Source organism: Phacochoerus africanus, chromosome X, assembly GCF_016906955.1.
Source record: "Phacochoerus africanus isolate WHEZ1 chromosome X, ROS_Pafr_v1, whole genome shotgun sequence".
In the NCBI taxonomy this organism is placed as follows: Eukaryota; Metazoa; Chordata; class Mammalia; order Artiodactyla; family Suidae; genus Phacochoerus; species Phacochoerus africanus.
The window spans coordinates 6,121,435-6,145,270 of record NC_062560.1 but is presented as its reverse complement, the minus strand read 5'-3'; the positions used below and the strand labels follow the sequence as shown (position 1 = coordinate 6,145,270).

The 23,836-nt window shown below is 47.9% G+C and overlaps 1 protein-coding gene across 1 annotated transcript in view; it reads right to left on the bottom strand.

Annotated features, from left to right (window-relative positions):
- Window positions 1–633: 633 nt before the first annotated feature.
- Window positions 634–23,836, bottom strand: part of STS (steroid sulfatase) — a 207,983-nt gene continuing 184,780 nt past the window's right edge. The window contains exons 10-11 of the mRNA XM_047765646.1: window positions 19,008–19,129; window positions 634–1,596 (exon numbers count right to left, since the gene is read on the bottom strand). Coding sequence (XP_047621602.1) covers window positions 1,223–1,596; window positions 19,008–19,129 — 496 coding nt within the window. The 3' untranslated portion in view covers window positions 634–1,222. The remainder of the gene's footprint in view (window positions 1,597–19,007; window positions 19,130–23,836) is intronic.

Genomic DNA, 23,836 nt, shown 5'->3' with positions numbered 1-23,836 from the left:
TGTTACTGAGGGTGGGGAAGTGGAATTCAAACGAAACTGCGCATTGCATGGCAGATTCAAGGCAGAGCTATTTCTTAGCCACAGGATCCGACTGCCCCAAACAGCAGGACAAACATGAAGGATGGTTCTCTCATCACCAAATTCTGCAAGGACACAAGGTTTCATGATCATGGGTCACGGTTTGCTTGCGTTTTCCCCCTCACACACAAAGTATCATACATTTGACACGCCAACACTTCTGCATTCTGTTAGAAGGGACTCCTTGACCCGTGGCACTGCTGAAGTACTGTTTTCATGCAGAATGCTGTTTGCCAAAGAAACAGCAGAACCCAAATCAAATACTACCAACTGTGGGATGGAAATTCGTAGAGGAGGGATTGGTCTTGGTATTAATTCCCCCTGAGGATGTCACCAAAAAGTTTGTCGCAGAAACCATCTGTGAGCCTCTACTGTTTTTACTTAAATAATGACAAGCTTCTAGTTTTGGATTTCATTTTTATTCTTATGGCTGCATCCTCAGCATATGGAAGTTCCCAGGCCAGGGATTGCATATCCACCTCCATAGCGACCCGAGCCGCAGCAGTCGGATTCTTAACCCACCGTGCCCCAGCGGGAACTTGCCAGTTTCTGATTTTAAATACTGTAAACTTCTCAAAGAAAGAAATTGTATATAAACATATACATCACGAAGGGTATTCCATATGCATTGGAAATAACACTGACAATGACTGCCTTCCAAAAACCAAACTGGAACTCATCATCATCCATTACTGGTCAAGAACACGGTCTGTTATTCATTGTAACATTGCCCGGGTTTGATTTCGTAAACGCTCTCTCAAGCACACTCCCTCTTTCATAGTGCACGGTGGCCGCTGCCTCAGACCGGCTTGTGGAAGAAGTGACACCTTCTACCACTGGTCATGCACATTAGCTGGGAGGTGAATGGGTTACCTGTGCACCTGCCTACTTTGTCTGCCCCGGTGTTGGCCATGCTCATTGGAATCCGGTCCGAGGCTTTCCCATGAGCGTTGGCCATGGAAGACATAACCTGAACACCTGTGCCTCTACTTCCTACAAACCTTGATTTCCTCCCCCCCCCCATGGGTTAACTGTGTGGCTCTTGATGGAGCCACCAGGTGATAAGACAGAGAACCGATCTGCATTGCGGGTGATGTCAGGGCTGCTTCCAGTGTGCATCCGTGATGGAGGAGGAGGCCCACAGCTAATGGCTCCCTCTCCCCTCCTCCTTTTCCCGGTCACACTGGCAGGACAGACCAGACCAGGAGCAGCACATCTGGAGCCACGGCTTCCAGATGATGTTTCCTGGTGACAGCTGATCAGGGACGTCCTGCAGGGTCCTGGTGTGGCGGGCTGCCGCTTGCTGCATCACCTCCAGGATCTCCCAGAACCGGGGCTCGGACGTCGGAGTTAACGGGTCTGTCTCTCGCGGGTCTTGGGAGATGTCAAACAGCAAAGGAGGGTCGTGGTGGGTGATGGAATGCCCATGACAGAAGCACACGTGTGTGGCAAAGCATCCATTGGCGCCCTCGGGGGAGAACTTGGGTGTGAAGAAGAAGGCTTTCCAGATGGACGTGCCTGCGGTTGACAAGGACAGAGGTGGGTGTCACGGGGGCACGGCTGTCAGTTATCCCAAATGAGAGCATGCACCGACATCACCCTGCCATGCACTTCAAGAAGGTAGAGACCTGCTCAGCCATAACAAAGAAGGAATTCATGCCAGGTGCAGCAACATGGATGCAGCTAGAGATCCTCATATGAAGTGAAGTCGGTCGGAGAGAGAAAGACACATACCACAGGATATCACTTCTATGTGGAATCTAAAATATGGCACAGGGAGTTCCCGTCATGGCGCAGTGGTTAACGAATCCGACTAGGAACCAAGAGGTTGCGGGTTCGATCCCTGCCCTTGCTCAGTGGGTTAACGATGCGGCATTGTCGTGAGCTGTGGTATAGGTTGCAGACACGGATCAGATCCCGCGTTGCTATGGCTGTGGCATAGGCCGGGGGCTACAGCTCCGATTCAACCCCTAGGCCTGGGAACCTCCATATGCTGCAGGAGTGGTCCTAGAAATGGCAAAAAGACAAAATAAATAAATAAATAAAAAATAAGAAAATATGGCACAGATGAACCTATCGACAGAACAGAAACAGACTCATGGACATGGAGGACAGATGTGTGGTTGCCAAGGGGGAGAGAGGAGGGAGTGGGGTGGATGGGGAGTTTGGGGTGAGTAATGCAAACTATGACACTGAGAATGGATAAGCAATGAGTTCCTGCTGTACGGCCCAGAGAATTCTGTCCAGTCTCTTGGGATAAAACATGGTAGAAGATAATGTGAGAAAAAGAATATATGTATATATATATATATATATATGACTGGGTAACTATGCTATACAGCAGAAATTGACACAGCACTGTCAATCAACTGTATTTTAGTGAAAAAGAAAGAGAGGAAGACAGAGAGGAAGGAAGGAAGGAAGCAAAGACTTGCCTACTGTCAATTTCTGGTATACAATATAGTGATATACATATATATTTATACATTCTTTTTTTCATACCATCTTCTATCATGTTCCACCCCAAGGGACTGGATAGAGTTCCCTCTGCTATACACTATGACCCCACTGTTCATCCATTCTAAAAGTAATAGTTTGCATCTAACAATCCCAAACTCCCTGTCCATCCTACTTTCTCCCTCCTCCCCTGCCGGCAACCACACGTCTGTTCTCCCTGTCCATGGTTTGTTTCTGTTCTGCAGACAGGTTCATTTGCGCCATATGCAATGGAATAGTACTCAGCCACAAAAAAGACAAAATATCATTTGCAGCAACAGGGATGCAACCAGACATTCTCATACTGAGTAAAGTCAGAAAGAGAATGGATCCTATGGATCAAATGGACTTCTCTCACTTAAGGCTCAAAAAAGTTAAGAGCCACAGCTTAAAACAAACAAACAAAGACATGCATTGCTATTTAACTGCCAAGGAACAAAAGATGAAGCTGCTTACCAATAGCTGTTATGGTGCAAATTCAACCCTATTAAAATCAGGGTGTTTCTTCGTTATTCAGAATTGATCCCCTACTCTCTCCCTCTCTCTTTCTTTACTCTCTTTCTCTTCCATCCTTTTCCCCCCAGTCCCTAAAGTCTTAGGAGAAGCTGTGCTGGCAGGAAAGGAAGCAGCCTATGATTTGTATAGAACTGTCATTTTCCTCTAATAAACATCACAGCTTGGAAACCTAGAGCAAGCACTCGGGAAATAAATATTGAATAACAGATGAAGCTCCTGGCTCGGACCCCTCCTGTTCTCCACCTTCAAGATGCTAAGCTCGCAGCCTGTGTTGCTGTTTAAAACCAGACGGAGGGAAGAAGTCGACTCGATGCTAATGCGTAGGTGAGAGATGGTCAAACAGCACACGCATACAGACAGACAGACAGACACACAGAGACAAACAGACACGTACACACAGCCATCAAGAACGATCTCAAACACGCCAGGACCTCAGTTAACGAAAGCCCAAATGCCTCCGGTCCAGAATTTGGTGAGGCTGGGAGTCAGGATGAGGAGAGACAGCAGCTGGGTTACAAAAATGACCTTGGGGGCGGGGGGCAGGTAGGAGATGTTCTGATATTAGACTGTGACTCCAGTGCTAGAGCTCTTGCCACTCACTGAACATGATTCAACTAGAAATTTATATTCGGTATGGGACATTTTAAGAAAAGTGTCAGAAATTCCAAAATGACCCTGGGGCAGGATGCTTACATTGGTTTTAAAATATACGTTCTGCACAATAGCCAGGACATGGAAACAACCCAAATGTCCATCGACAGGGGATTGGATTCAGAAGATGTGGTATATATACACAATGGAATACTACTCAGCCATAAAAAAGAATGACATAATGCCATCTGCAGCAACATGGATGGAACTAGAGAATCTCATCCTGAGTGAAATGAGCCAGAAAGACAAAGACAAATACCATATGATATCACTTATAACTGGAATCTAAGATCCAGCACAAATGAACATCTCCTCAGAAAAGAAAATCATGGACTTGGAGAAGAGACTTGTGGCTGCCTGATGGGAGGGGGAGGGAGTGGGAGGGATCGGGAGCTTGGGCTTATCAGACACAACTCAGAATAGATTTACAAGGAGATCCTGCTGAGTAGCATTGAGAACTTTGTCTAGATACTCATGTTGCAACAGAACAAAGGGTGGGGGAAAAAATGTAATTGTAATGTATACATGTAAGGATAACCTGACCCCCTTGCTGTACAGTGGGAAAATAAGTAAAAAAAAATAATAATAAAATAAAATAAGACTATAAAAAAAAAGAAGGGAGGTGGCAGCTATTTTGTAGCACGGAAAAAAATAAAATAAAATAAAATATACGTTCTGTGCTCCATGATGCACCCCATAGTGAAATGTTTAGAAGAAAACCATGTGCAAACACACACTTAGGACGTGATGGAGTCTCTGTTTATCCGGCAATGTTATGACTTTCTTAGCACCACGGAGGAGCTACGTATCCTCCGAGAGGGGTCTAGAAACCATTTCCAGGACATAAAAAGGTGGCAGATAAAAACAGAGAGTTCACACATATGAACCAAGTAAAATCAGGTGCAGACTGAAATGTTTTTTTTTTTTTTTTGTCTGCACCTGCAGCATGAGGAAGTTCCTGGGCCAGGGATCAAAGCTGTGCCATAACAGTCCGAGAGTTGGTTCCTTGGCAGGTAAACAGCAATGCATGTGTTTGTTTTGTCTGCCATTCATCCAAATCACAACAGGAAAAACAACAGATTCTTAACCTGCTGAGCCACCACTGAACCCCTGAAAATGTCCATTTTCACTTTATCCTCACAGCTTTTTTAGTAAAACCATAGGGAAGGTATCACATTAGAAACCATTAGCGAGCATCACACCTATTTAAATCACCGGGATCACCTGCTTGTGTAACGCAAATGGTGACTTTTGTCATGATGGGGAGGGACTGACTGACCCACGGATCCAAATGCAAAATAAATAAACGGAATTAGGCACTCCCGTTGTGGCTCCGCATTAACAAACCCAAGGTGTATCCCTGAGGACATGGGTTTAATCCTGGGCCTCGCTCAGTGGCGTCAGGACCCCACAGGGCCGTGAGCGGTGGTGCAGGTTGCAGACACGGCTCGGATCAGGTGCTGCTGTGGCTGTGGTATAGGCTGGTCGCTGTAGCTCAGACTGGACCCCTATCCTGGGAACTTCCACATGCTGTGGGTGCAGCCCTAAAAAGACAATCCATCCATCAGTAGAATCAATGGACAACTGCCGTGGGATTCTGCACGGTCCCTAAAGAGCCCGTGGCTTCAGACCAGCACCTTTGAGAGACATCACGCCTCTCGGGATAGGGAAGAGCTGGGAGCACAGACAAGCAACGGGAACACGTGGTGGATGCATAGACCTCCGTTCCGTGCGTAGCAGATGCCGGGGGAAGCGGCACAGCCTGGCTGTGTTCATTTACAAGGTGCATGGGCTCGGTGGACCTGCCTTGTAAAGAAGAGCTCAGGGTGACCTGCTGACTGCGAGGCTGCAGGAAGGGATCCCATCCTGCACCTGCCTTCCCTCTCTGGCTGGCTTCAGAGAGGAAGGGGGGCACCTCAAGATGCCTTCCACCCATGCCTCTCATTCCCCTCGACCTCAAACTGCTTCAGAAGCCTTTTCTGCCACCCCGGAAGAATCTGTCCTCCGGCAGGTCAGGGTCTACGGGGCCAAGGCTGTTACAGATGGAGGCGTGCTGGAGAGCCTCTCCTGGAAATCTCTGAAAATCTGGAGGGCATTTCGAAGCTGACATTCAAGTCAAGTCTCTCTGGGCTTAAAAAACCCCACGAGAGTGCAGGCTCTTGGAACGAGTTCACTGAAAGGCCTCGACTGCCCGCTTGCTCCTGAAAGTTGTGCACGTGGATTCCCTTCCTGCCACCGCCGGAGCCCAGCCCTGCCCATGAGTGAATGAGCAGGCGGGTTTAAGGAGCAGTCTGTAGAGGAACTCGCAGGGAGCAGCCCCACTATTAAAATGGAGCTCCGACAAGTGAAGGATGAAGGTTTTAACTTTTCTGGAGATGTATTTGGTATGCTACATGGGTGGTGGCCTTTTTACTGCCCAATTTGGTTTTTTTTTTTTTTTTGGCTTTTTAGGGCCACACTGCAAGCATACAGAGGTTCCCAGGCTAAGGGTAGAATGGGAGCTGTAGTCACCGGTCTACACCACAGCCACAGCAACTCAGGATTTGAGCCGTGTGTATGACGGACACCACAGCTCTTGGCAACAATGCATCCTTAACCCACCAAGCGAGGCCAGGGATCAAACCTGTGTCCTCCTGGATCCGAGTCAGATTTGTTTCTGCTGTGCCACGATGGGAACTCCTCTTTGTTTTAACTTTTAATAAAAACACACGCAGCGGAAGTTCCTGTGACAGCTCAGTGGTAATGAGCCCGACTAGTACCCATAAGGATGCCGGTTCCCTCCCTGGCCTTGATCAGGAGGTTAAGGATCCAGCATGGCTGTGGCTCCGATTGAACCCCCAGCCTGGGAACTTCCACATGCCACACGTGGGGCCCTAAAAATAAAAAACATATCCTAACACATTGCATATGTTCTACCACTTCTTTAGACCACTTTGGACTTGCTCAAATGAGAGAAAGAGGGTCAAATTTTATCGCATGTTTGTTTACAAGACAGGAACCCTTACTTCAAAATCTGTTCTGTTGTTTACCAGGAAGTGACTTTATCGAAAGGGCAATTTCAACAGAAAAGAGTAAATCAGTAAATCAAGTGCCAAAACAGGAAGCACCTTCTGTCACCTTATACAGATACATATATATTTTTTGTCTTTTTTTTTTGCCTTTTCTAGGGCCACTCCCACGTCACATGGAGGTTCCCAGGCTAGGGGTTGAATCAGAGCTGCAGCCTACGCCACAGCCACAGCAATGCGGGATCTGAGCCACACCTGCAACCTACACCACAGCTCATGGCAACGCCAGATCCCCAACCTGCTGAGCAAGGCCAGGGATCGAACCCGCAACCTCATGGTTCCTAGTCAGATTTGTTAACCACTGCGCCACAATAGGAACTCCTGTCACCTTATGTTTTGGATAGGTGTATAAATAGTCCCATTTTCCAAAATTATTTAGGTAACGTATTTTATCCCAGATTTCTCCATGTACCAGTAAAAAAAATGTTGAGTTCGAAGATTTTTTGTTTTCCTCTGCTGTTAAAAATTCCCGTCTACTCTGAAAAGACTGTCTGTGTCTCGCTTATGTCACAGGTAAATATTTTGAGTGCCACAAGATCTTCAACTCATTTATAATTGAGGTCCCATGACCACGGAAAGTAATCATTAAATTTTGTAGTGAGAGTGCGAAGAAACTGAATAAGACTTTTTTCCCCAAAAAAAGCGAGGAATAACTGTCAGAATTAAAAGACAAATATGCTACCGACACCTTACAATGCTGCTTTGCAGTGTCACATAGAATTCTGTGACTATTACCACCTAGCTGCCCAAAGATGTCTTTCTGTAAAATCACCACCACAAACAATGTGACTCCATCCATGAGAAAAGAACATTTGTAGTCCTTGGACAAAAGGGGACATAGATTTCAGGTCAGAAAAGCTTGACTTCCTGAGCTGGACCCTGAATCCAGTAACTTCCAAGTGTAACCCTAAAATGGCTATTATGGGAGTTCTCCTGTGGCACAGGGGAAACGAAAGTGACTAGTATGCATGACGATGCAGGTTCGATCCCTCGCCTCGCTCAGTGGGTTATGGATCCGGCACTGCCATGAGCTGTGGTGTAGGTTGCAGACATGGCTTGGATCTGGTGTTGCTGTGGCTGGGAAGAAAGCTATAGTTCTGATTTGACCCCTAGCCTGGGAACTTCCATATGCTGCAGGTACAGCCCTAAAAAGCAAACAAAAACAAAAAATGGCAATTACATCGAAATTACAATAAGCAGTGGGAGAAGCTGGATCAAGTAGTTTGGGGGTCTCTGGGACTCCCTGAGAAGCTGAAAGCAGGGGTGGGGTAGGGGGGGGGGTGATTCCAGAATTGGAACTGCTGCACCTTCCATAGATACAAGATGCTCTGTTCTGCCGCACAGACGCCAGTCGTGTTGCAGGGTACTTTTTCCTTCCTGTGAGGACACTTGCAGGTCTGTATGACCAGCATCATGGGGAGACAGCCTTTGTTCTGAGTCCACAAATGTCTCCTGTCTTGCCGGCTTGCGGAGCCTGACCTGCTCGAACTCTCCCGCCCTTTCTGTCGGCTCTAACAGTGCAGGTTCCAGTCCCAGCTCTGCCACTTCCTAGCTGTGCTGCTGGGCGTGGCCATTAACCTCTCTGAGCCCAGCCTCCTTTTCTGCACGGATAATAACAGCACCATCCTGGGGCTTTGCCCTGGGGATTAACAGTCCATTTCTACAACACAGTTCTCACAACAAAGCCTTGTACATAGTAACAATCACCTCCAGTTAGCTTTGAATATAAAGCAGCAGTGGATCCAAGACTGAAACACTAGTATCTGTCTGCTCTTAAATCTGTTGCCGGCCATAATAAAAGCCCTAAGATACTTTTATTCTCCAAGGATGCTTTTTTTTTTTTTTTTTGGCTGCACCCATGGCATGCAAAAATTCCTGGACTAGGGATCAAATCCATGCCACAGCTGGGACAACCCCAGATCCTTAACTCACTAAGCCACCAGGGAGCTCCCCCACTAAGGATTCTTAAAGAATATGGACAACAAACTTTAAATGGCTGCAACACACTGGCTCTTAGTTTATCACTCAGATCTAGACTTTCTTTGATAAATGCTGTTTAACTGCCAGTCTCAGAGGACTCTGTGTATATGTCCGAGAAGCGAGAAGCCACATAGACACTGGGGGTTTGCATTCTGAGCCCTGCTTCTTGCCACTATGGCATACGCTATCTTGGAGTCCTGTTGTATTTTCCCTCTGTGAGCCACCCACATGCCCCCGGGGACCATCTCCTAGCCTCCTCGGTCATGTTGATCTCATGGACTGAAGGGATGTCTGAAAATTCACCCCACGGTCCCCGAGCTCACGGCGACCTGAATACCCAATACACCTCAAACACGTTCCCCTCTCCTAAGCCAGCATCTGATACCAGTGCCACATGCTTCTCTTAGACCCAGAGATCTTAGGATGTGGCCCCACCTGGAGCTGCCGAGGGCATCAGTGTCTTTACGCGCCATCCCGGAGAGGCACGGCCCCCAGGGTTCCTGTTCTCGAGCCCTAAGACTCATGCCCACCTGTTCTCTGCAGCCCAGACCCTCAACCCCTGGGCTCTGGGCTCATCACCTCTAAGATGCAGGTGTGCCAGCCTCCTGAGCTGGCTGCAGTGGGGTTCATGGTGCAAACACACTGAGAAGGAAGAGCAAGCAGCTGAGGGCTGAGGCCGAGAGCATTTGCTTCTCAATTCAATTCTAGAGCAAGCCAATCTCCACCACGGATGCCTGAGTGTCTAAAACCCCAATGGTCCCTTTCACTAAGCTTCTGCTTTTGCTTTTTTGAGGACAGAAACACATATTTAAAATAAATAAATAAATAAAATATGCATTAAAAATAAATATATTTTAAAACATAAATATATAAAAATGTGTATTTTTATATATTTATATAAATCCTGCACAAACTGGGCACACAAAGCATGCTAATCTCTGCCCCACTCTTCACTGTCTCTGTGGATTAAAATGCTACCCATCCTTCGAGGTGCTGCTTCAACTCCTCTGGGAGCCTATCCAGACTCCCTGCTAGGAGGTACCGGCATTTTCTTGGTCCTCTGACCAGCGTCCACCACACGTCCAGCCCTTAGGGTCTATTATTGTCCGTGGGCTCCATTTCACTCTAAGTTCCTGGCTCTCACCCATAAATGCAAGAACTGTCTCTCTTCCATGTCTTTTTTTTCCCCCCTTCTTTTTAGGGCTGCACTGGTGGCATATGGAAGTTCCCAGGCTAGGGGTCAAATTGGAGCTGCAGCTGCTGACCTACACCACAGCCACAGCCACATCAGATCTGAGCCCCATCTGCAACCTTTGCTGCAGCTTTCAGCAACACCAGATCCTTCACCCACTGAGCAAGACCAAGGATCGAACCTGCATCCTCACGGATACTAGTTGGGTTTGTAACCTGCTGAGCCACAACGGGAACTCTGCTCTCCCATGTCTTAAAGGCCCCATATCTGGTGCCTGACACAGAACGCTCAACCCATCTGTTCAAGGTCAGCCCCCAGGCCCTTACTGGAGGAGCTCGTCAATAATGTACTGGTTTGATCAGTAATGAGTGAGATGTCGGGGAGAGCAGGAAGGCACCAAAAGGGAGGGAAGAAGCCAGCTCTTCTCACCAAAGCCGGCGTGGGGGCAGACAGGAAGCTTAGGATGCTCTGTGTCCCTCTCCTAGGAAGCCACCTGAAGTCACTCAGCACCCCACACAGCCTCCCGCCAGGCAGAGAGGCAGGCTGCTTGGCAGCATCTCTGGGCAGAGCAGATAAACGAGCAAGGAAGTCAGAGATCTTGAGATATGTCTCTCTAGGCGTCAAAAGGAACTCGTGTATCAAGGACAAGCCCCCTGCGCCTTCAGGAAAGACCGTGCATGGAGGGGCCTGAAGGATGGACATGACAGCGGCTGGAGGGTATGGCTCAGGGTCTGAGCTGGTCCAGCAAAGACCAGAGCCAACGTCTCTGAGACCTGGGGAAGAAGCAGATGTGAATGGAACTGTCCTTGGGGCTGTGGACATAGCTGGACAGACAGGAGGAAGAATGGTCTCTGTGATGGCGAGTAAGAGAAATTATTGTCTTAGCTGACGAAGTCCCAATGCACCTTTTTTTTTTTTTTTTTTGCTTATTTAGGGCCATATCTTCATGATATGGAAGTTTCAAGATAAGATGTCTTGTTTTTTTTTTGTTTTTTGTTTTTGTCTTATTAGGGCTGCATCTGTGGCATGTGGAAGTTCCCAGCTAGGGGTCAATTTGGAGCTGCCATCCTACACCGCAGCCACAGCAACGTGGGACCCGAGCCCCACCTGTGACCTACATTGCAGCTCTCAGCAACAATGGATCCTTAACCCCCTGAGCGAGGCCAGGGATCAAACCCACATCCTCATGGATAGTAGTCAGATTGTTAACCTGCTGAACCACAATGGGAACTCCCTGAAGCAGTCCCAAATGAAACCACAGGGCAGACTCTCAAAGCTGCCAGTGTTGGCTTCAAATCCAGCTTTGCCATCGAGTTGGTGACTGTGCATCGATCTTGTGCCTTTGGACACCTCTGCCTCCCCATTTGAATATAATGCTCAGAGACACTGGTCATGGAATTCTCATCTGCCCACAGTCTCGTGTATTACCAGGACTCACAGACACACATCATGAAGGTGATCTCACAGTCCCTGCTGTGGCTCAGCAGGTTGAGAACCTGACTAGTACCTGTGAGGACGCATGGTCCTTCCCTGGCCTTGCGCCGTTGCCGAGAGCTGTGACACCTTTTGCAAATGCGGCTTGGACCTGGCATTGCTGTGGCTGTGGTGTAGACCGGCAGCTGCAGCTCTGATTCGACCCCTTTCCTGGGCACTTCCATATGCTGCAGATGTGACCCTAAAAAAAGCAAAAATGAAGGTGATCCTGAGCAGCCTCCCTGATGCCAGGTGGACACAGGGGACCAACAGCCCTGGAAGTTAACAGCTCTGTGCCCTTTTCCTCTCATCCTTCCCACCCCTTCCTCCCTCCTGCTACCCCACTGTGGTCCATCCCCACACAAAGGAGGCTGCTGCATCCTCCAGGAGGTGGGAGGGACCTTGGGGTCTGCCTCCCTGAAACTTCATGGACCATCACTCTCTAGAGGGTCCTCTGATGGAAGCGTCTGTGACTGCTTGTTTTCTGTTACAGCCAAATCGGACATGGCTATAACCCAAATCTCTTTTCTTTAAGGGGATTAAAAGAGACACAAGTACAAAATGCTTGGCAGAGCATCTGTTAGACAGCAGACACGGGACAATCCTAACTGGGCCGTATCTTGTGACCAAGCGCATCTTCTAAAGAAACACAATGGTCACATAAAAAAGATGATAGAGGAGTTCCCACAGGGGAGTAACAGGATAGCCAGGGTCCTCGGAGTGCTAAGACTCAGGTTCGATTCCCGGCCCAGCACACAGGATTAAGAATCCAGCATTGCTACAGCTGTGGCTTAGGTCGCCACCACAGATCGAATCTGATTCTTGGCCTGGGAACTCATTATGCTGTAGAGCAGCCAAAAAAGAAAGAAAGAAAGAAAAAAAAAAAAAGATGACACGTTCCACGAGGAAGAGATCAACAAGCAGAAAAGCACAAAAGCAGCCATGCATCAGTTTTGTACAGAAGAGCCAGAGGTGAGGAAGAGGTAACTACTCCATGTGAACATTCGTACGTGATACACGGAATAGGTGTGTGTTAACTACAACACGCCTAGGTTAGAACTAAAACGTCCCCATGGTAAACGCTGTGTGTACCGGCAGATCGGAGCACATCACAACGCAGTTTAGTCACAAGCAGCTATTTCGGGAGAACGGAGACATATGTGGAAATCAAAGAACAGAGACGCCACGTCTTGCAGAAAATGAATACAATGACAGGAGCAAGTAGGTGAGGAGGCAAGGAGCAGAGGGGACCTTTGCTAGCTGGGTCCTGAGCTAAGACTGCACACCCCCGGGAAAATTCAGAAACACTGTGCTTTTGGCGTTTGAGAAAGAAGCTCCCGTCTGGATGGATTTTTGTCTCTATAAAGAAGCACGTTTCCACTGGGACAAACGAACAGAAGACGTGGCTGGCACGTTTTTTTCATCCAAGAATGAACGGCATCGCATCGGTCAGACATGTGAAAATTTCAGTAGAAAATAATGTTTCTGACTTGGGGTTGCCAAGGGGGAGGAGGAGGGAGTGGGATGGACTGAGCTTTGGGGGTTCATAGATGCCCACTATTGCCTTTGGAGTGGATGAGCAAGGAGATCCTGCTGTGTAGCACTGAGAACTATATCTCGTCACTTATTATTTATTTATGTATGTATTTACTTGTTTGTTTTTGTCTTTTTTTAGGGCTGCCCCTGTGGCATATGGAGGTTCCCAGCTAGGGGTCCAGTTGGAGCTACAGCTGCCAGCCTACACCCCAGCTCATAGCAACGCCAGATTCTTCACCCACTGCACAAGGCCAGGGATCGAACCCACAACCTCATGGTTCCTAGTTGGATTCGTGAACCACTGCACCAGGATGGGAACTCCTATCTAGTCACGTATGATGGTGCATGATCAGGGAAGAAAAAAAAAGTGTTTACACGTATGTGTGACGGGGTCACCTTGCAGTACCGGAGAAAACTGACAGAACACTGTAAACCAGCTATAATGGAAAACAATAAAAAGCATTATTAAAAAAGAGAAAATAATCTGTTTCCAAAACCGTCTAATGCTGTCAAGAGGAGGGTAATAGGACGTGCCATGGGGGAAGATGTGTGTAGTACACGAAGAAGCAGCAGAAAGCACAAAAATCCATTTATGAGGGTGCTTTCCCCCCACAGAAGGAAAGGAATGTTTGAGAAGTCAAGCCTGTTGGTGACGTGTCTGAGGGATAACAGGACGAAGCAAAGGAACATTGACAACACTTCCTCCAACTCCTATGTCCCTGCCACACCTTTTTTTTAGGGAACAGCCAAGTGAGCTCTGTCTGTACCGGGGGCAACATGTCAATTATCCTCCCTTCCCACAATTACGTGCAGGGACGCTGTCCCTTAATACTCGGCTGAGAAGGGCAGGGCAAGAACCCACAAGGTGAATGCCAGGAAGGTCACTGCGGGGAATGCAGGCTTTGGTGAAGAGTGTCCAAAAAGGAAAAGCAATGCTAAGACTTCACCTATATCCTCGAAGTGACAGACATGTGTATGCCCTTCCTTCCTTCTTTCTCTTTTCTTTCCTTCCTTTGTTCTTTCTTTCTTTTTAGGTCTGCACCTGTGGCATATGGAAGCACCCAGGCTAGGGGTTGTATTGGAGCTGCAGTGACCAGCCTCCACCACAGCCACTGCCACACTGGAGCCAAGCTGCATCTGCAGCTTGTAACAACACTGGACCCTTAACCCACCAAGGGAGGCCAGGGATCGAACCTACGTCCTCGTGGATACTAGCCAGGTTTGTAACCGGCTGAACCACGATGGGAACGCCCTGCTTTTTCTCAAGTGCAACAAAAGCTGTGGTTGGGTAGAGCTGGCCCTTCTTAAGGTCAGGACAGGAAGACAGGAGAACTCTCAGCCAGTTTTCATTTGAAAAACACCCCCGCCCGTGTTCGTGTGGTTTCAGCCCTCGGTGTGCTGGTTCGGACCCTTGCAATCCCACTCCCGAGAATCAAACAAAGACCCACGTTCAAACAACGCCCACTGAAGCAATGAATGAAGATCAAAGGCAAAGCACACTGTTTCCATTGCTCAACTCCTGAGACACAATCTCCTGTAAGTAGAACCTTCTTTCTTAGATACATTGTAGTGCTGAACATTTTTTTCACTGGGCAAAAATTTTAGATGGTGAACAAAAGCAAGCTTTGTTCCTTGATTACCATGGTAACTTTTTTTTTTTTTGTGGTGGGGGGGGGATTTTTTCTTTTTTTTTCTTAAAGTGTAGTTGATTTATAGTGTTGTGCCAATTTCTGCTGTACAGCGTAGTGACCCAGTCATACACCTACATCCTTTCTTTTTCTTATATTATCTTCCATCCTGGTCTATCCCAAGGGACTGGATAGAGTTCCCTGTGCTAGACAGCAGGACCTCATGGCTTATCCATTCTCAATGTCAGAGTTTGTATGTATCAACTCCAAACTCCAGGGGTTTTTTTTGTTTGTTTGTTTTTCTTCAGGTGCCTTTCCTTGAAACTAGGAGATAAGTGAGGTTTACAATCAAAATAGCATTAAAAAATATCATACTATTTGGATTTTAAACCTCACTTATCTCCTAGTTTCAAGAAAAGGCACCTTTTAAAAGCCTGGATATAAACACATTTTTTTAGAATGAATGCTCATATCCTACTGCTTTTTTTGTGATTTAAAAATGTCAAAATTGTTTATTGTTTTTCTTTTATTAAGCACATAAATATCAGGTGTACTACTGGGATTTTTCAAATGATGTTTTTTTTAAAAAGTCACTTTTTTTTAAGTGACTTTCCCACAAAGCTGCATTGATTGTTTTTGTTTTTTTCTTTTCTTAGGGCTGCACCTGTGGCATATGCAGGTTCCCAGGCTAGGGGTCGAATCAGAGCTGTAGCCGCTGGCCTACACCACAGCCACAGCAACCAACACCGGATTCAAGCCACCTCTATGACCTACACCACAGCTCACAGCAACGCTGGATCCTCAACCCACTGAGCAAGGCTCAGGGATCGAACCCGAGTCCTCATGGATGCTAGTTGGGTTTGTTAACTGCTGAGCCACGATGGGAAGTCCCAAAGTTGCACTGAAAAGGGAGCAGCATTTATGTGGCCCTGTGGGCGCAGCATCAGCATAGTCACCATGGATTTCTGTCTGACCAGCTGGTCTGGAGTCTCTGGCATTAATGTCAGTATATATCTTATAGACTTCTATTCATCTGCTCAAACATCTCCAACAGAATCCCAGAGCCAAATACCTACCAGTCTATTAAGATAAGTTGTACCATGAAATTCAAGTTGTCATTCCATGCCATGTTTCATGAAGACTGATTTATACATCACAACTTGAAGCCAAACTTGAAGACCACTGAACAGGAAATTTAAACTCAAAATTCCCACTCTAAGGCCAGAAAGACTGTCCCTATTCTAAGAAAGCTTTCTTGAGTTCCTCCAAACTGTAACAAGACTAATGTCATTGGATGACAATTAAGTTACACCATTCAATCCGCTGAGACAACTCAATTATAGAATCTTTATAATCCCAGAATTATGGAATCACAAGAGGTCACTGTATCCAAAAGTTGAAAGGGATTTACATTCCAAAAGAGTGGAAATAGGCTTCCAGCTCTCTAAGCTTTTGGGAATAAATGGGTATTTAATACGTCTGGAATCAGAATACATAGGCCTCCAACTAATGAAGACAAGTAGGAACTAGATCTTAACAGCTCCTGCCAATTCCAGTTTATGGAGGTGTTGGAGGTGTTGACCGCTTGCTATAGTATAAAGACTCCTGGCAAGGCTGACATCAAGTTAGCAGTGCTGTCTCGACAGGCTGCAAGATTCCTGAGCCACTGGGGTGTGCCTCCAGCCCATGGCTACCCTGGTCCTACATCTCTCAACCCCAACCCTAAACGCCTCTCTTCATTCCTAACAAAGCACCTGGAGCCCTCCTACCCCCCAAAATTGTGGGAAATTTCCCCTGTGTCATCCAGGAATGTCCTAGCTATGCCCTCTCTCAGCCTAGACCTGAGATGATCTAGAGCATCCCACCCGGCCAGGATGGGTTTAATTGGTTGTCTCTAGTGGACATGTAAATCCACCCAGACAAGTGACACTTCCCTTATACAACCTGCACCCCACTCCCCACTTCCCAGCAGGCTGCTGCCAGCCCATCACGACCCAAGATGTAAGCCACTCCTGGGCAGGGGACATGGTCTGTCTTGCTCAGTGCCAGGCCCTGCCACATAGTAGGTGCTCAATAAATACAAGTACGGCAAATAAAGAGATGGGCTACGTAGCCAGCAGCCCCCAAGCCATGGGTGCAGCAAAGCTGCAACCACTGCTACTGTGTTTCCAGCACCACCTGAAAGCAGGTTTGACAATTCATTAAAACCCGTGGTTTCCTGAGACCCTTCGCCAGAAAGAGGATTGCAGCACTGAAACATTGTTGTTTTTCCTCTTCTCTTGTTGGTTCAAGGCAAAAGACTTGAAGGGATTGCATAAGCCGAAGTGCCACTTCGGTCTGCCTTAGGAGCAAATTGTGTTTATCCCCTGGCCAGCCGCCTATCAGAATCTGGGTCTTGTTTTTCTCACGTCTATTTTCTGCTTCTTCCTGTCCCTCTTCTGTTTACTCCTCCACATTATGTGTTTTTCCAGCCCCCGATCCAATATGCGCCTTCTGGCTTCTCTAACTGGAGGAGGGCAGCTTGATTGAAATGCAATTTTGTGAGGCTCGGGAGATACTAGCATCCTTCCTTAAGCAGACAAGCATCATTGAAACTCTGTTCTTTGTATTTTTCTCATGCTCCGGCATAAAAGGAAGTGGGGGAACCACACCTCTCACTTCTCAGATGGCTCAGACCTCAGTACTGACAATTCATCAACATTCTCACGGGGGTTTGGAATGGTGCATGTATCCATGAGACAGGCAAATGGGATACTCCCTGAGTCCTGAATCCTAAGCCCGTGGCTTCGCCATGCTCATCTTTCAGAAGAAACCTCAAGGAGGCTGTCCAGATCAGAACTATAAACAGTGAAGGGTAAACCTGGTATGATTTCTGCAGATAACAGAAGGGTTGTAATTCTCCACTTTAAACATAATGGAGCTGCTGCTCTTTTAAGGTCTTTGGTAAACTGTCTGGGGGCATTGGGTGGGGAGAGGATTGCAAGGAAAACCAGTATGAATGACAATGACCTGAGTTTAAGAATGAGTTTTCAGGAGTTCCCGCTGAGGTGCAACAGGGTCTGCCATGGCTCTGCAGTGCCAGGATGCAGGTTCTGATCCCTGGTCCCATACAGTGGGTTCAAGGAGCCTGCCTGGTCACACTCATGGCTCAGCTTGCAACTGTGGCTCGGATTCAATCCCTGGCCTGGGAACGCCATACACCATGGGGCAGCCAAATAAGAAAGGAACAGAGGAAGAGATGGAGAGGGAGAGAGGGAGGGAGGAAGGAAGGAAAGGAAGGAGGGAAGGAAGGAAGGAAGGAAAAGGGGGAGGAAGAGAGGTGGAAAAAAAGAAAGAGCCATCAGCTGCATGGTGACAAGAGGCTCTGGGAGCCGACCCCCAAAACACACTGAAAAAAGGGCAGTTTCATTTCACCTCCAAAGAGGCCCCTCCAAGTCCACCACCAACACCTGCCTCTGGGATATACAGTCGTGGCATAGTAGCGGCTGGACTCCCACAGAGTCCCAGGCATCTTAGCGATACCAGCTTGCTGTAATTCTACGTTTAAAAGCGTGACCGCCACAGGTGCAACCTTTCCCTCATGGAAGATGATCCCGCGGTTCCACTGGCTCTTTCCTGCTGGTGAGAAACGCACCTCTGTGACGGCTGTGGGAAAACCCAAAGCAGACGCCGACACGGATGCAACACATGACGTCAAAGACACCTGGTGTGGGAACATCGGAGCATTCAAACTCGGTTTTCAATGTCTGCATCTACCCAGTGCACATGATCCATGACCAGAGGCAGATGGAGAAGTCACCACCCGCCAGCTCCAAGGTTCGGCAGAGACAGTCAACATCTGAGAACCCCTCTGGGGCGGCGGCGGCAGCCCAGGGCATCGCAACAGGAGGGTAGCAAGTGCTTTGAGAGCAGGCAGAGGGGTGGAGAAGGCGTTTCAGGGGGTTTGGGGAGGTGGATGAGCACAAACCAGGAAGGAAAAGAAAGTCCTCCCAGGGAGCGGGAGCGGCAAGCTCATGTCACAGTGATGCAGTGAGCAGAGGGGCTGCTCGGCTGCAACTCAGAGAGAAGAAGGGATGCAGAGAAGAAGCCAGGTAGCTGGCAGAGCAGGGAGGAAGAGCCGCAGGGCCCCGCTGACCACTGGTGCTTCCTCTGCCTCTGGAGAGGGAGGGGTCCGTACAGGAGTGAAGGTGCGTGAATTTCCTGCCTGCACAACCTCGAGACCAGAAGGTGGAAAAGGAGAAAGAAGGAGGAGGAGAAACCAAAGACCAGCATCCTTTGAGCATCTGCTGGCCTCGTGAGAGCACAGGCTCCTCTGCGCCTTCTTCTGTTCCCAAGGCACTGCGTGCCTGAAGCCCTCAGAAGTGCCGAAGGAAAGCCATGACTACTCACTGTTCCGTGGGTGCCAGCGTATGGCGTTCAGATAGAAGTTGCAGTAGTGGAAGAGAAACTCGTGATCAGAACGCTGGCTTTGCCCTAGGAGCAGGGGCATCAGGTCACGTCCGTCAATGATCCTGTGGGAAAAACCGAGTGGGCGTTACCTGGTCACGTCTTCCTTAGGCTAAAATGCTCCAATGTCTGAGATGCCCTTCCAGCAGATGAAAGCATGGTAGAGCTACAAACTGGTAACTAAATATTGGCACCGAGAACGTGAACAGAACCCCGTTGGGTGCCATGTGCAATGTAGGGATGCCAGCTCTGCTCATGTGTGACCTCACTGGAGCCTGCAAGAAGCACCATGAGGTGGGACCATCTGCATCCCAGGACGATGAGGGGAAGAAAAAGAGTGGTTCATCCAACACCATGCATGTAAGAAGAGCCATTGGGATTGAAACCCGGCTGACTGGGCGTCCATGCTTTCAATGGTCTCCCCGTGAATTCTCCTGTACCATCTTTTCTTTCCTTTTCTTGCTTTTTAGGGCTGCACCTGCAGCATCTGGAAGTTCCCAGTCTAGGGGTCAAATCAGAGCTACAGCTGCCAGCCTCCACTACGCCACTGCCACAGCCACACAGGATCTGAGCTGCATCTGCAACCTACAGCACAGCTCATGGCAATGCTGGATCCTTAACCCACTGAGGGAGGCCAGGGATTGTACCCACGTCCTCATGGATACTAGTCCGGCTCATTACCACGGAGCCACAAAGGGAACTCCTCTTGTATCCACTTTTCTGCCTACTGCCTCAAACGACAGGTGATTCACAGACTACATGTCTATTGAATGTAAGAATTTCTGACAATTTAGGTTAAAAAAAGATACTCCATAACACAGGGGAACTTGGGTTAGATAGATTTCCATGAAAAGGAAGTTCTAAGTCTGGATGAATAAATGTGTAAATAATAATGATGTTACCTGCCCTGACGATATAAATATACTTACATATATATTTAACAAATTACAGGTACACATTACACTCATTCCTGGGTTCTGAAATGTAAATACCGCTCTTCTACAACTGGCTTTTTGTGTTTTGTTTTGTTTTGTTTGCTTTTTTTAGGGCTGCATGTGTGGCATATGGAAGTTCCCAGGCTAGGGGCTGAATCGGAGCTACAGCTGCTGGCCTGCACCACAGCCCCAGCCATGCCAGATCCCAGTCATGTCTGAGGCATCAGCAACCTACACCACAGCTCAGGGCAATGCTGGAGCCCCAACCCGCTGAGCGAGGCCAGGGATCAAACCTGCATCCTCATGGAGAGCAGTCGGGTTTGTTACTGCTGAGCCACAAGGGAACTCCACAACGGGGTATCTACCTGTGCCAGATGCAACCAACTGCTGTACACAGCTAGCGATGGGAAAAATAAAACTATTTGGAGGTTTAGGAATGGGGGGAAGAAAAGCCTTCAATTTTGCTTTGAAGGAAACAGACACCAATAGCCACTAGAGAAACTGCAGTCATGGATACCATCAGGCCACTGCCAGCAAAAGCTGGGGCAGGAAGCCACCTGCAAAGAGCCTGAGTGTTGGTTGAACTTGAGAGTTTTCTTCCCCCCCATTCAAAACCTTCCACCCCCATCCTCCCCTATCACGAGGCATTAAGAAAGTGGACGTTGAACTTGGTTACATAATCTGAGCAAGCCCTCGGAAGCGGTCCCACGTCCTGTGAGCTTTTTGGGGTATGTTTTATTTTGGTGTCACTGAAAACCCCCTACGGTAATTACAGCCTTGCTGTTGGGGGCCTCTCTGGCCCCGACCCTGGGTGATGAATCATGCGCTCTGCCCAAGTCCACGGCATGGAAAACATTCTAGCATCGTAAGTGAAGAATAAGAACAAAAGACGGCCTTGGCTCACTTCCCGAGCTTGAGGCTGATTCGCCGTGAGAGGAACCGGGGAGAGCGTGCTCTCCAGAAGGTGTGTGTTCTGGAAATCCTATTTCTCTGCTGAAATGGCAGGTGGTGTGCCTTTCGAAAAAGACTCACTCCTGAAGACGAGGGATCCAGAGGAGGAGGAAAGAAAAGGGGATGAGGGGAGGCAGGCAGGTGGGAAGATCTGAGCAGGTCAAGCCCCCAGCGGCAAGCATCCTGCAGGTCAGATGCAGGACACCACCTCCGTCTCCACGTGGAGGAAGGCCTTTCCATGATGGCTCATCAGAAGGAGTCTCTATTTTTCCCACTCAAACGTTACGTATTCTATACATATATATTTCTTTTTTTGTCTTTTTGAGGGTCGCACCTGCGGCATACAGAGGGTCCCAGGCTAGGGGTCTAACCAGAGCTGTTGCTGCTGGTCTACACTACAGCCACAGCCATGCCAGATCTGAGCCACATCTGTGACCCACACCCCAGCTCATAGCATCGCCGGATCCTTAACCCACTGAGGGAGGCCAGGGATCAAACCTGCAACCTCATGGTTCCTACTTGGATTCGTTTCCCCTGCGCCGTGATGGGAATGCCCTGCGTTTTTTGTTTTTTTTTTTTAATTAAAAAAAGAAAGTTACCTTACAATGCTGTGTTAGTTTCAGGGGTACAGCAAAGTGAATTAGTTACACATATATACATATCCGCTTCTTTTCAGATTGTTTTCCTGCAGAGGCCACTGCACCGTGTTGAGCAGATTTCCCTGTGCTAGACAGCAGCTCCCTGTTACCCATGGAATTTGTACACAGTGCTGTGTGTAGGTTAATCTCCACCTCCCACTTTATTCTCCCCCCTGCTTTTCCCCTTTGGTAACCAGAAGTTTGTTTTCTGTGTCTGTGGATCTATTTCTGTTTTGTAAGTAAGTTCATTTGTATCCACTTTGTAGATGCCTCATAGAAGTGGTCTAGACGTCCTGTTATGGTGCAACCGAAGTGAATCCAACTTGTGTCCATGAGGATGTGGGTTTGATCCCTGCCCTCCCTCAGTGGTGAAGGACCCAGCCTTGCTGTGAGTGGCTCGGATCCCACGTTCCTGGGGCTGTGCTATAGGTTGGTGGCTGCAGCTCTGATCTGACCCCTAGTCTGGGAATGTCCGTACGCTGAGGGTGTGGCCCTAAAAAAGAAAAAAAAAAGAAAAAAGAAAAAAAGTGATCCCCTATGATACTTATCTCTGACTCACTCCATTTAGTATGAGCGTTTCTAGGTCCGTCCATGTTGCCGCAAACGGCTTGACCTCTATGCCTTGAAGCTGTTTTTCATCATAAGCCAACAACACAGCAGGTACGAACACAGGAGACAGAACTGTGTTCTTTATTTTTAATTTTTAAAAGTTTTTTTTGGGGTGCATGTGTGACATGCAGAATTTTTCCGGCCAGGGATTGAACTTGAGCCACAGCCAGAGGGACAAGGCTGGATCCTAAGTCCCTAGGCCATCAGGGAACTCCAGAACTGTTTTCTTAAGACAGGTATTTCATAACTGAACTGGGGCCATGATTCTATGAAGGGGGATTTAAGGACAAAAATCAGACTACAAGCCTCGCAAACTTTTTTTCTGACTTACAAGCAAAAGATGTAAGTCTTTTTTTTTTTTTTTAAGGAAAGAAGCAAAGTCTGTTTGGCAAACTTCTTTTTTCTTCCAGTGAAGAGATAGACTCATTTTTTTTTTTTTCATATCCTAAACCTAACGTGCCGTTTCCTGGAAGCAGGCAATAAATCACACTGTGATGAAAAACCAGCGTTTAATGGCACTGCAGAAATAAGGCATGTCCAAAGGAGGCTCCTTTCTGCCATGAAAAATGGAAAGTGACCCTCTTGAGCTGAACTTTTGAACACTGTCTGAGCTACCCAAATACCTGGGATGGCTCTTAGGGAAATGTTTCTACGACACCAGGACGTGTGGAAAAGGGGCCCACACCCTTTCAAAGAGACACAAAACCTGGCTAAAAACTAATTTAAGTTTTCATAGCAGGTTTGCAAGACAGCCACGGTTACAGAAGCGGATGCGTTCTTTGCTGGTGTCTGCTTGATTCTGTGGAAAACATGCTTATTTGAGATTGTTTTTATTTTTACTTACTTTTCATTGTTTACAGTTTTATTGACGTATATTTGATTTACAAGGTTGGGATGTCTGCTGGACAACCAAGTGCTTCAGTGATCCATGTACCCATATGCATTCTGGCTCAGAGGCTTTTCCCACATAGATGATCACGGACTAGGGGGTAGAGGGCCCTGTGCTGGACAGCAGGTCCCCATTGGCCAGTCCTTCCATAGACCTCAGCGTGCACGTGCCAGTCCCACACCCTCAGTCTATCCCTCCCCCCGCCCCCCTGACACCTGTTCCCTTTGGTAAGCTTTAGTTTGTCTTCAAAGATTGTTTTTAACTTGGAGAGGGAGATGATTCTCCTTGGGTTCCTGACTCATGACAACCATGGGGGATGCTAACAATGCATTGCCCAGGAGCGTCCTGTCTGAAGTTCAGGTCCAATCCCATAGCATGGAGGTGACACGCATGTAGCTGAAAAGAGTATGTCTGGGGACACTTCTTGGATCACAGTCCCCTCGCTCTCCCGTGCACATGCTGTCTCTCGGAGCTTGGCCGCTGACCCATCTACCTGGGGATGTCCTTTCTACCTGCCTTTCCCTGGTCAACTCTGGGAAGGATGTGGGGACCACAGGACAAGGGCATGGTTTAGGGGCTGACAAAGAGGTCAGCTTGGGGCCCAAGGTGTGTTACCTGTTGTCATATTCAAACTAAGGTGATTTTCTACCATACAAATGATCTTATCTATGAAACAGAGACAGACTCACAGACACAGAGAACAGACTTGTGGTGGCCAAGCAGGGGAGAGCGGGGAGGATTGGGAGTTTG